The sequence below is a fragment of the Chenopodium quinoa genome, unplaced genomic scaffold (genome assembly GCF_001683475.1).
Source record: "Chenopodium quinoa cultivar QQ74 unplaced genomic scaffold, ASM168347v1, whole genome shotgun sequence".
Lineage (NCBI taxonomy): Eukaryota > Viridiplantae > Streptophyta > Magnoliopsida > Caryophyllales > Amaranthaceae > Chenopodium > Chenopodium quinoa.
In genome coordinates this window covers 11,438,283-11,450,949 of record NW_018742204.1, presented here as the reverse complement: position 1 = coordinate 11,450,949, position 12,667 = coordinate 11,438,283, and the positions used below count along the sequence as shown (strand labels likewise).

Below are 12,667 nucleotides of genomic sequence, written 5' to 3'. Positions count from 1 at the left end.
TGACGGAAAACGCTTGTGGGGCCCAGCATAACGGCTAGTTTTTGATTTTTTTTTTCCCAAATTTCTCTCGATTTCCCTTTTATTTAAACCTAGCTCTTCATTTGTACACCAAATTCTTGCAGATTGGAGATTAATTTTTGCGATTTTCTTCACAAATTAGTATTTTTGGGCAACCTTAACAATCCCAAACCCTCTAATTATCAAATAATCAAATTGAACTCCTCGACAACAAGCATCAAAAAGGTAAGCCATTGTCGTTAATTCTCTAGCAATTTTCGTGATTTCTGTTGTAATTTTTTGGCAATTCGTTGCGTGATTATGTTGCATTTGCTAAGAGTAATTGAAATTGGGCGTTTTGTGAGGTCAATTAAACCCCAATTTCAATTAAAATACTTAGGGTTCATGTAAGATTAAATTAGATTGGGGGTTTTTGTTATGTGAATTGGCTACTGAAATTAGGGTTATATTATGGTGATTGTGTTCAAATACAATTAATTTCATTCTTGTTCTTACTGAATTTCAGAAGGGAATGTCTTCAGTTAGTATGTCACCCTCAAAGGAGAAAAAATGCCAATGTGGAGTTCCAATGTCTAGGCTGACTGCTTGGACTAGGGAGAACCCTGGACGCAAGTTTAGGACTTGCAAATTCTATGATCCTGTGACTGAGTCAAGGGGGTGTAAAGCTTTTGAGTGGGTGGATCAACCAGATGGAACACCTTGGCAAACAGAGGTGATTAACAACTTGCTGCTGGACAAGAAACTAATGAAGGGAGAGCTGAATGACATGAAGAGGGAAGTTGATGATGTTAGTGGACAAAGGAGGTGCTTGCTCAATGAGATTGACAGCTTAAAGATGAAATGCAAAGCTCTTAGCTCAGACAGGAAGAAGATGATCAAGGAAGTGCATGGCAGCAATGCAACAACAAAGAAAATGCTCACAGTACATGCTATTGTTGTGTTTTGTTGTTTTGGTTTGGTACTGGCTATGTATTTTAGATCTTAGGTTCATTTAGGAATGCTTAGAAACAAAAAAAATCCCCAACTTATGTTGTGTTTTGTTGAATTATTATGTGTGGATGTTGGGATGACATTTCTTGTACTACTTTTAACTAAATCAATGAGAAATGGAACTTTTTGGTAGAAACATATCACATTTCGTATTATTACTTGCAACACAATGTTTTTAATTGTTTTACATTGGCTGAGACAAAAGTTAAGGCACCTTTGTGCAAAATCATTGTTCAACTACCAAATATACTGCCTACTATACACATGTGTAGTTAATAAACTTGGCTGTCTATTACAAAATACTAATGAGTAGACCTAGGGTCACAGTTGATTGAGATCCTTGTCCTTCTTGCTTGTCACTACATGAAGCTTGGACCTTGTCTGTATTTTGACTTTGGGAGGAGTAGTTGTTGGCACTCTTGTGGGCTGACTCAGGCTCCTGTTGCTCCTGGTAACAGGCTGAGTTGGCAAAGGCTCTGTTCTTGTTGCAGGCTGGCTTGACACAGCAGTTGCAGGTGCAGCATTACTTGACCCAGCCTGCAATCACAGTATGACAAGACTCAGAAACAAAGCCACTAAATACACTCAAGTCACAAAATACACAAAATACCTGTCTTGCTGCTTTCTCTTCACTTTTCTTTCTCTGTTCCTTAAGCCAAGGAGTCTGCATCTGTGGCCTCCCACCCTTTGGATTTGTTGCAGGTGGGTTAGGCTGTTCTAGTGCTGCTTCAGCCTTGCATGTTTTGGCAAAGTGGCCAAACCCACCACAGTTCTTGCATTGTTTCTTCACCTTTGGCTTCTTGCCCTCAGGTGCTGCAGAAGTGCCCTCCCCTGGTTCAAGCTTTCTCTTTTTTGCCTTAGGTCTTCCTGGCTGCACTTTCAGCATAGGTGGCAAAGGCTGTCTGAGCTTGACCTTTTCCCAATTCTTAGGGCCAGGCATTGGCTGTATTGGGTTCTCATATGCAGCCAAGTATGTCACCCTATAGTAATGTGGGTGCACATACAACTCAGGATCATCCCTTTTGTCCATTATGCAAGCAAATGCATGGACACAAGGTATTCCTGTCAACTCCCATCTATAACAAGTGCATTTTCTCTCTTGTAGATCCACAATGCACTGATCATCCTTGTATTTCACCTCATAAATTTCATCCCTTGAAGCTGTAACCTCACATGTCCTGGCATACTTCTCCAACCCATCAAAGACTTTGTTGACAAATGGGGTTAGTAAACCTTCCCAAGACTTTGCTGCCTCCCATTTGTCATTACTCCTCTTCATCATATATCTTCTAAGCCATTCCATTTGAGTTAGAATAGGCTTGTCTCTGGCATCTCTAATCACTGCATTAAATGTCTCACACATGTTGTTTAACAACATGTTAGACTTGCAGTTTGTAGAGAAAGCATGCCTTGACCAGTGCTGGGGGTCAATGTTTGACAGCCACTGGTATGCTTCTTCATCCAAAAAATTGATACTTTCCATAGCAACTTCAAACTCAAACTGATACAACCACACACTTGACAACCATTCAACACAACATAGACACATGGCATACAGTTTTCACAAAATAGAAAGACATGCAAATATGTGCAAAACTAAATGTAGATAAATGGGCAAAATTCACAAGTATTTGGGCAAAAACCAAACTGATACAAGCTAAACAAAAAATCACCTAGCATACATTATAGTTCACCATAAAACTGACATAAAAGAACCTAAATAGAAGCTTACCAGAGTGCTTGCCCTAGCAGCAGCCCAGAACAATTCCTTGAAAGTTGCACCATGAAATTTCAGTTTGAAATTTGACCAAATATGCCTCACACAAAATCTGAGCTCAGCTTTGGGGGCCACATCTGCAAATGCTTCTATGAGACCCTACACACAAGGCAAAACTAACAAGTTAGTGTACAGAAAAGTCAAATAAAGCAAAGTAATTTAAACACAAACACAACCCACTTACTTTCTGTCTGTCAGACATAAAAGTCAAGCCATCTCCTTGGTCATACACACAAAGTGCCTTGAGCAAGCTCTCCAGAAACCAGCACCAGCTGTCCTTGTTCTCAATCTCTGCAGTTGCCCAAGCAATTGGGAAGATGGCATTATTGCCATCTTTTCCAACTGCAACCAAGATCTGCCCAGGGTATGCCCCTTTTAGATGGCACCCATCCACCCCAATTACTGGTCTGCAACCAGAAATGAATCCATCCCTAAGTGCAGCTAAGCACACAAACATCCTCATAAAAATTGGTCTTTCAATTTGACTAATATCATCCACCACCACATTACACTCACTCTCTGGGTTCCATTTCAGCAGTGCCTTCCCATAGTCCCAAACCTTTGAGTATTGCTCTGATGAAGAGCCATATATTATAAGCTTTGCCCTGCTTCTAGCCAACCAAGCCTTGGAGTATGTAATTTTGATCCCCAAGTCATTCAAGGCCCTGTCCTGAATCTGTTTAATCTTCCATCTGGGGTTGCCCCTGAACTCCTCCAAGTACCTGTCAGCAAGGAACTCTGATGTCACCTTGTTGTTCATTTTACTCCTAACACACCTATGCTTCAGCCTTAGTGTCTTAATTTGCTAAGCCTCTGATTTCACAAGCCTTGTTGCATAGAACTTGAACCTACACCTAACACCCTTACTACATGTACACTTCACTATCCTACAACTGTTCTTGTTATACACACACTTGCATTTCCTTTTGCAATATGCTGTTAGCCTCTTTGAATCATTGTGAAGAAGGTAATACTCATACCTATTTTCAATTGCATGTTGTCTCAAAGCTTTTCTCATTGTTTGCACATCACTGAACCTTTGACCAACTACAAATTTGATAGCCCTTTCAAAGTCTGTCTCAGGGTTAAACCAAGTAACACTACCCTGATCATCATCTGAATCACCTTCCACACTCTTTAGCTCATCAGAATCACAAGCTGCCTCCTCTTCAACCCTCACTTCAATTTTCTGTAGATTTCTTTCTATGTCAAACCCTGTGTCCTCATCATCACTTTGATCCCCTCCTTCAGTAACTCCCCTCAAACTGCCTTTCACCTCACTGTTAATATGGTCTAAATTTTTCTTCAACCACTCTTCATCATCATCAGAGTATAAGTCCTCCTCTCCCTCATCAACTTCTAACTCAAAATCACTCAACTCAGAATCAGAAGACTTTGTATCACCATCCTCATCAGTAAACACATCACTGTCATCCCTTAAGCTCCTCACTCTTTCTTTTATTTTTCTCACTAAATTAGCATGATTTCCAGTCTCATCCCCAACCTTAGCCTTACCCTTATCTGCAGCAGTGAGTTTACCCTTCCCTTTATGTGTATTAGCATTCACTTTCTCTGCCCTAGGAAGCCTCTCCTCAGCCTCTCTGTCATGTATAACAATGCCTTTTAACCTAGGGCTTCTCCTAAATGGCTCTTCTTCAGTGGGCTTACTAAGTTCTGGGCTGGGTTTATATACTTTAGGCCCACCAAACCTCTTTTTCAGTTCCTTCCTTTGTGCAGGGGTTAGCTCATTCCCAGCTATACATTTGAAGGGTGTTTTGTTAGTCCCTTCAATTGGCTCATGACTGGTAACATACATCTCACATGCCCCCTCTTTGTTCACAGACTCTAGGAAACCATTCACCTCACCATCAACAAGCTCCCTTTTACCATTCACCCAAGACTTGCCCTTTTGTTTATACCAGCAACTAAACCCCCTAGGAACCTTCACATTCACATACACAAACCCATGTATAGCTGCTTGCCTCAAAAAGTGTACATCTATCTTATTTTTTTCCACTTTTCTCATCCAATAAACCCACCCACCATCCCAAGTTAACACCCTCCTATTTTTACCAGCTAAAGAAGGTATAAAGGCACCCCCTACTGTAATTTTTAAGTCCACTGTGTCCATTCTGTAACAACACCAACAAAAGCACACACAACAATAACCAATTTCAGTAATTACAGTAAACAACAACAACCAATTCACCAATTACAGCAAGTAAAAGCAATTCACATTGACTATGCACTAAATTAACAGTAAACAAGTAAATCTAATTAACTAATTATTTAACAAATGCACACTCTAATTCAGTCAAAGATTCGCATAATTAGGGTTTATAATACTTTAATTCACAGATTCCCAAAAAAGGCATACTTTACCCCAATTGACAACCATAAATCCAACGAAATGTACTAATAAAGGGTTTAAAGTACCTCTTGTAGTCAGGAATCTCGATTTCTGTCAGCAAATTACCAAGTTTTTGGTCCCCTCACCCTGTGGAAGATGACAAGAGAAGCTGATGTGTTGCAATTTTGTGGTTCTTGCTCGATTTCAACCACCCAAATTGATCTAGGGTTTCAGTTTTTACAGAGAGAAAGAGAAAAATCAAAGGAGAGAGAAGCAGTTACAGTGAGAATCAAGAAAAATCAAAGGAGAGAGAGACGAAAATTGATGAGGAAGTGAGAAATTTGGCGAGACATTGATTATGGAAGGTGAGAAAAGGAGGAGACAGAGGGAAATCGATTTTAAAAGAATTAAATTGGAGGGAAGTGACAGTTAGCTGGGCCCCACAAGCGTTTTCCGTCACCTGAGCTCAGATGAGGTGGTAAAACTGATGTTTAATTTTTTTATGAGGTGGTAAAGTAAATGTTTTTTTTTTGGAGGTGGTAAATTCGACAAAGTCATTATTTGAAGGTGGTAAAAATGAAAATTTCCTTATTTTAAATAAACAAAAAAAAAGGGTGGTTAAATCAATTTTAGGTGATTTGAGAGGTGGTTATTAACAATTTTTCCTTTTTTTTTACGTAAATTTTTTTAAAATGCAATGGTATCTTTTGTGTATTATACGGAACGTACTCCAATATTTTATTGGAGTTCCAATGTTACTCTCAAATCTCACATTTATATATATATGAAGTATCATACTCCGTATAATAATAGGGCATGTTCTGATTCACTGAACTGAACTGAATTGAACTGAACTGAACTGAACTGAATATAGCTGAATTGAATTGAGCTGAACTGAACTGAAATTAAGCTGAAAAGAACATGTCCATAGAGCTGGCAAACAAGTTGTGTCATCTTATGTTCGTTTTCATGTCACATATTAATGGATTGAAAACCATTAAATACTAACACGGTCCATGTAATAAACGAGTTAGAATCACCGAACACAACATGTTTATTAAACAGATAACACTAACTTAACTCGCTATTTGATTGGGTCGTTTTTGTGTATCACCCCATTTAGTACCAAACAGAATTTCAAACCATTACTGTAATACCCCGTATTTTTAATGCATTTAATAGATTTTTTATTTATTTATGATATATATTTTGGGTCAAACTATTTCATTATGGGATTTAAATTATACAAGGTTTAATTTTTGGGTTAATAAGTATTCAATCCGAATATAGTCCATATTCATAATAAACCCAATCATTCTATAAATTACATTTGGGTTACCCATTCTATTATTCAAGTCCACAATTTTTATAAAACCGAAACCTACCCTAAATAACCCTACATTATAAGAGCACCAGCATTCAAGAGGATATCTATCCTTTTACTTCTCCTTTTATTATATTTTTAGCTTACTCATGAATGTTGAGTTTGCTAAAAGGATCATGTCATCATTAGGAAACCACCCTTTCCAAAAACAAACCTCGGCCCACGAACCAAAAAGTAAACAAGAAAACAAAAGAAAAAGAAAAAAAAAGTGCATGTTTGCCATAAATTGCCAAAGCAACAACCAAAAACACCAACGGTAACTTGTCACAACTTGACACTTGTCACAACTTTAGAGGTCACATAATTTTTGTGACTTAAATCTCTAAAACGGCTATAATTTGTTAACGGTAACTTATTTCATAAAACCAAAAGTACCAACAGTCATAAAAAAAATTTCTCTATAATATGAGTATAATTTTTTCATATTTTCATACACTTTCATTTTTTGCATTTTTCCACATTAATCTCATCTCTTGTCGAAAACATCAAATATCACTCAAAACAAAATTTTTTTTCTTCATTTCAAATACCTTTCAATATGGATCGTAATAATTCAAATTACGGGAATAATATGAATTTTCCAAATAATCCAAACTATCAATATAATCAAAATAATCCTCCTTTAGACCCAAATTTATTGAGTAATCCTCATTTTCAAGCTGCTTTGCAATGGCTTAATAGTCAATCAAGACCAATAAATGTCAATAATATTCCACAATGTCAACCTTTTTTCCCTTTTCCTCAAAGTAGCTCTTCATCTCAACAATCTCTTGGTAATATGCCGGGTTTTCCCTTTTTTAAACATTTCACTCAGAACATGGATCAATCATTGGGAGGTTTTTGTGGTAGCAATGCTACTCCAATAGAGGAGAGTGGTGATGAACATGTGGAACAATTAGTGGGGGCGCAACATCTAGAAGACATTAACAATGTTGATGTCGAAATTGTTCCCTAACAAAATGTCAATACCATCGGGCAAAGGAAAAACCAATCATGGAGCATAGCTGAAGAAAAAAACACTTGAATCAGCCTACATAAATGCAGGAGCGACGTAGTGAGAGGAACCAATACAAAGATAAGTGGGTTATGGGTTTACATCTATAACCGTTAAGAACGTTTTAGAATTGAAAACCCCGATGAAATAAAGGTAAGAAACATTAAATCTATGCAAAATCGATGGGATCATATCAATTTACATTGTAGTAAATGGGTAGATGCATATGGGTATCATTATCGAACCAAGGGTAGTGGTGAGTTCGCGCAAAATTTGGAGAAACTTGCTCACAAAAATTATTACGCAACTAACAACTAGATGTTTTGTTTATTGCACTGTTTTGAGAAATTGAGAAAAATATCTGAAATGGGATCCATCTTTGGCCAAAGATCAATTGAATATGTTACCCGGTGGCCAACTTACGTCAACCGAAAGTGGAGGAAGCGGTAAAAGATCACGACCTGATTCACCATCCAATGTGGAGGAAGAGGTAAAAGACCTACTGGCATAAAACAAACAAAGATGAAAGGTAAAGCATCTACTACTTCATCTTCAAGTATAAATCTTGAAGCGTTAAACACAAATTTTAACGAAGTTATAAGTTGAATGATTTGGGTGGGCGACTTCTGGATCAGTTGAAGAAAATAGATGAACTTAAAAAAGCACAAGTTGAAGAAAAGAAAAGGCAAAAGAACGAGGCCATGAAGATTAGAATGTTAGAAAGGTTAATGTAGAAGCCCGTTCTTGATGAAGTTGAATTAGAAATGTATAAGAAACTTAGAGATGAATTCAGTAGTAGAATTTCGATTTGATTTAATTTACCTGATTGTACCAAGTAATCATGATTTGTTATTACGATTATGAGTTGTATGTTTTATTATTATTGTAACTTTGTAGAATTATTTTCAATGTACCATTTTAATATGAATGTAATTTATATGTATTAATATGAACTTTATTTTTACTAAATTGATTTCAAGTCTGTTAATGTTACTTTATGTTATTGTGATAATGTATAAGATTGCTACTCATGACATTTAATCTAACAAAAATCTTATCTACTGGCATCCTTTGTTTTATGACCACATATCATTATCTGAACTCTTATCTTCTGACTAACCTTATCTTTTTTGTCTAGATAAATTATCAGAGTGCTTCCATGATATTTCATCTAACCAAAATCTTATCTTCTGACATCCTTTGTTTTATGACCACATATCATTATTTGAAATTTTATCTTCTGACTATCCTTATCGTTTTTTTGTCTAGATAATTTATCAGATTGCTCTCATGACATTTCATCTAACCAAATTCTTATCTTCTGACATCCTTTGTTTTATGACCACATATCCTTATTAGAAATCTTATCTTCTGACTAACCTTATTCTATTTTTATCTATAAAATTCATCATATTACTCCCAATAACATTACATCTATCAACCTTATATTCCCTTTAGCATTTTTTTTTAAAAAAAAAACCCAAAACCTTCTATTTCAAATATTGTTTGGAAATAAACACAATATGAATTTCGATTCAAACTCTTCAAGTTCTTCTTCTTCGTCTTCAAGTTCAACTGATGAAATGTATGATCAAATGGTCATGAATTTTATCAACAAGAGTCATCAATTACAAGTAATACAAACTTGTAGCTGTAAAAAATTTAGTGCAACAAAATGAACAAAAACGTCAAAGAAAACGAAGAATAACTGTGCCGAGAAATCGTGAAGCTGCTCACGACAATTTAGTTTCAGATTACTTTAGTGACCAACCTGTATACGTTGAAACCACATTTCGAAGGAGGTTTCGTATGCGAAGACCCCTTTTCCTTTGCATTGTTAACACATTAAGTGCAACTAATCGTTACTTCCAAGAACACCCACATGCTACCATGCGTCATGGTGTGTGCTTCACCCTTTCAGAAATGCACAACAGCGTATCTAAAGCTCGATGAAAGCACTGCTAGAGAATTTCTTGCACAGTTTGTCTACGGAGTAATTGCTCAATTTGCAACTGAGTACCTTCGCAACCCAACATTGGAAGATATCCAACGCTTCCTTAGAGAAGAGGAGGATAAAGGTTTCCCTGGCATGTAGGGAAGCATTGATTGCATGCATTGGTTATGGAAAAATTGTCCAATTGGATGGAAATGAATGTATATATCAAGGAAGATCTAAAACGGTGACTGTTATTTTAGAAGCGATTGCTTCTAGGGATTTATGGATTTGGCACGCCTTCTTTGGGATACCTGGATCCTGCAACGACATTAATGTACTTCAACGTTCTCCGGTGTTTGATGATAATTAATAATCGTGCTCCACAAGTTCTGTTCACTGTTAACGGAAATAATTACAAAAAAGGATATTATTTGACAGATGGGATTTATCTAAAATGGTCGACATTCATAGACTCTATTGCAGCCCCACAAACCTTAAAGGATAAATTGTTCACTACACGTCAAGAGAGTGCTAGAAAGGATGTTGAGCGTGTATTTGGTGTGTTACAAGCTCGGTTTGCAATAATTAGGAAGCCTGCTTTAGCATGGAGTGTAGAGTTGATGTGGAAAATCATGATGACTTGCATCATCATCCACAACATGATAGTTGAAGACGAGCGTGATACATATTTAAACTATAAAGAACCACTTGAATTCGCCGAACAACAGCCTGAAAATATGTCAGGGTTGTCCTTAACCAGAAATGCAACAACATTTACCATAACTCCCGGGCAGTATGATCCTGATAATTTTAGTAGATTGATAGCTTCAAGAGGGGAGATTCGCGATAGACAAGTTCATGAGGCATTAAAGAACGACTTGAGTGAGCATTTATGGGCAAGGTCAACGAGCTCAGTTGAAAATTAGCATTTTAATAATTTAAAATTATGTATGTTATTTTCGTTGCTTATTTTCATCCGTGTATTTCATATCTTTAATTTATGTGTTTTAATTCATGTATTTCGTAATTTACTAATTTTTTATATTAATGTGAAAATGTATTAGTTGACGTATTTTTGTTCGTATATTTCACGAAAGTCATTGCATCTGCGGAATCCACTTTCTCTTTATCTCCACACCAAGCTTCCTTATGGAAGTCCCAACAAGGGGATCACACTTCTGATTGGTTGCGAGCAGTCCCAATATCAGGTTTAGGTCAGATTATGAATGGTAAGACTTACCGTTGTGTTCTTTGCTACTGGTTGGGTGTTCCTTTATTCTCCGTTTCGACACCGTGTTCTACTTACTCAAGGGTTTTTGATGGGGATATTTATGAGGATCATGCAGTGTCTTATGCAGGGATGATGGGTATTAAACATCGACACAACGTTGTTCGTGACACCCTTGTTGATATTTGTTTTCGGTCTAGGATTCCTGCAAGAAAGTAGGTTAATGTTGGGTTAACTGGAGGGAACGACGGGGCTCTTCGACCAGCATATGTGTTGTTTTATTCATGGGATTGAAGCCTTGATGTATGTGCTGACTTGACGGGGTCTTTACCTTTAACACAATCGAGGTTGTCTGACTTCGTTCCTGGTCGTGTTGTGTCGGTGGTGGCTCAACGGAAGCGGGACAAGTATGGGGCGCGTTGCAAGGCTATTGGCTATGGTTTTCTTCCTTTATCCTTTTCATCTTTGGGGGAATTAGAGAAGGATACTATTGCGTTGCTGAAGCGGGTTCAGGATTTCTCTAAGACTCAGTATATTGGTGCTCATGCAGCTGCTCACATCTTCAACAGGATCGGGTTCGCTATAGCTAGAGGGGTGGGGCCCAAATTGTATCTCGGCTCCCCACTAATTTCTTGTAAATTGATTGACACTACTACAAAAACACCTTATGAAGTCGCCCTTTTGGAGTCGCCTCAAATTAATAGGTGATGCGTATAGTTTTAGAGTCGCCTCTTACAAAGCATGTGACACATAAAGCCTGATAAAAGACACATAAAAATAAATTGACAGGCATAAACATCACCTACGTTATAATAGACGACACGTAAACTATACACGTCCCATCTTTCTTTATGTGTGACTCATAAAGTATTACTTTACAAGTCGCCTCTAATCCTCCACTATCATAGGCGATACCTTTGCCAAATTTAAAAACAAACTAAAGCAGCTTAAAACAAAAACCCTAGAATCCTCATTCCCTTAGTCTTTTTTTTTTGTTCTTTCCTTTCCTCGCCTCCCTCATTCATTCCTTCATCGCCTCTCACCGACCATGAATAAAACTACTCAGGGACGGACCCACCTTTAGTCATAGTGGGTCCGGTGACACAGTATTTTTTTAAAAAATAAAATATCAAAGAGACCCCTTATTATAGATAGGTGGGCTCTTTGATGCTGCTATTGGTAACAACAAACAATATCAAAGAGACCTCTTATTAAGATAGGCGATCTCTTTAATGCTGCTATTGCTACAAAAGACTTGCTGTGGTTTTTTTTAAATATTAAAGAGACCTGTTATTTATATAAGAGGTCTCTTTGATGCTGCTATTGCATTTCGCAATTTTTTTTCGCAGTTATATATATATATTTAATAACTGGTCTCTTAAGTTATCTCACTTTTTTTTATATAATTTTTTAATAATTTTTTTTCCCTTTTTATATCTTATACTTGTACAACCAATTTTAATATTTCCCCATAAAGCTTATCAATTAACTAAAAAATCATAAAGTTAATTCAATATAATAATTTTATTGTACCATTTGTTTATAACATGTTATTGGTAGTATTTTCGACTTGTAAAATTGAATTCTTAAGTATTGTATTAGGTTGTGGTATGAATTTTTGTGTCCTATTTTTGGATTGAAATCAATTTGGTGAAATATATATATATATATATATATATATATATATATATATATATATATATATATATAATTTTTGGATTGAAATTAATTATGAACGAGACATGGAAAAAAAATTGTACTTTTACAAATGATCCATAATTGATGGTGACACACTATCTCGGAAATCTTGGATCCGCCAATGAAACTACTTATCTCCGTTTTCAGATATCCGCCGATCAATATCTCATCTTTGATCCCTCAACTTCATTGTTTTCTCTCTTTAATTCATCTTCAGTTTCTCTCTTTGTGATTTTCCCTTTTATGGTATTAGTTTAATTTGTTAATTTCTAGGTTTTTTTAGATCCCCAAT

At 36.5% G+C, this 12,667-nt stretch overlaps 4 protein-coding genes across 4 annotated transcripts; 2 read left to right on the top strand and 2 right to left on the bottom strand.

Annotated features, from left to right (window-relative positions):
- Positions 1-544: 544 nt before the first annotated feature.
- On the top strand, positions 545-1,003 carry LOC110725183. The gene has a single exon (XM_021904701.1). It carries the CDS (start codon positions 545-547, stop codon positions 1,001-1,003), a length of 459 nt encoding a protein of 152 aa, XP_021760393.1.
- Positions 1,004-1,392: 389 nt separating this feature from the next.
- On the bottom strand, positions 1,393-3,276 carry LOC110718445. Its single transcript, XM_021897277.1, has 3 exons — positions 2,970-3,276; positions 2,741-2,884; positions 1,393-2,509 (listed from the first exon to the last, which is right to left on the bottom strand). The coding sequence occupies exons 1-3, from the start codon at positions 3,246-3,248 to the stop codon at positions 1,532-1,534; spliced, it is 1,401 nt and encodes a 466-aa protein (XP_021752969.1). The 5' UTR covers positions 3,249-3,276; the 3' UTR covers positions 1,393-1,531.
- A 34-nt stretch (positions 3,277-3,310) lies between these two features.
- On the bottom strand, positions 3,311-5,663 carry LOC110718434. The gene is made up of 2 exons (XM_021897269.1): positions 5,222-5,663; positions 3,311-4,917 (listed from the first exon to the last, which is right to left on the bottom strand). The coding sequence occupies exon 2, from the start codon at positions 4,914-4,916 to the stop codon at positions 3,591-3,593; it is 1,326 nt and encodes a 441-aa protein (XP_021752961.1). The 5' UTR covers position 4,917; positions 5,222-5,663; the 3' UTR covers positions 3,311-3,590.
- A 3,747-nt stretch (positions 5,664-9,410) lies between these two features.
- On the top strand, positions 9,411-10,375 carry LOC110725092. The gene is made up of 2 exons (XM_021904590.1): positions 9,411-9,591; positions 9,726-10,375. Exons 1-2 carry the CDS (start codon positions 9,411-9,413, stop codon positions 10,373-10,375), a joined length of 831 nt encoding a protein of 276 aa, XP_021760282.1.
- Positions 10,376-12,667: the final 2,292 nt, after the last annotated feature.

What these genes read in the sequence shown, in the direction of transcription:
- LOC110725183 (XM_021904701.1), top strand. Translation starts at nt 545, where the DNA reads ATGTCACCCTCAAAGGAGAAAAAATGCCAATGTGGAGTTCCAATGTCT.
- LOC110718434 (XM_021897269.1), bottom strand. Translation starts at nt 4,916, where the DNA reads ATGGACACAGTGGACTTAAAAATTACAGTAGGGGGTGCCTTTATACCT.
- LOC110725092 (XM_021904590.1), top strand. Translation starts at nt 9,411, where the DNA reads ATGGTGTGTGCTTCACCCTTTCAGAAATGCACAACAGCGTATCTAAAG. An exon ending in TAGAGAAGAGGAGGATAAAG is followed by an intron (nt 9,592 to 9,725) that starts GTTTCCCTGGCA and finishes GATTGCTTCTAG; the next exon opens with GGATTTATGGATTTGGCACG.
- LOC110718445 (XM_021897277.1), bottom strand. Translation starts at nt 3,248, where the DNA reads ATGAGGATGTTTGTGTGCTTAGCTGCACTTAGGGATGGATTCATTTCT. An exon ending in TTATGTCTGACAGACAGAAA is followed by an intron (nt 2,885 to 2,969) that starts GTAAGTGGGTTG and finishes CCTTGTGTGTAG; the next exon opens with GGTCTCATAGAAGCATTTGC. An exon ending in CTGCTAGGGCAAGCACTCTG is followed by an intron (nt 2,510 to 2,740) that starts GTAAGCTTCTAT and finishes TGGTTGTATCAG; the next exon opens with TTTGAGTTTGAAGTTGCTAT.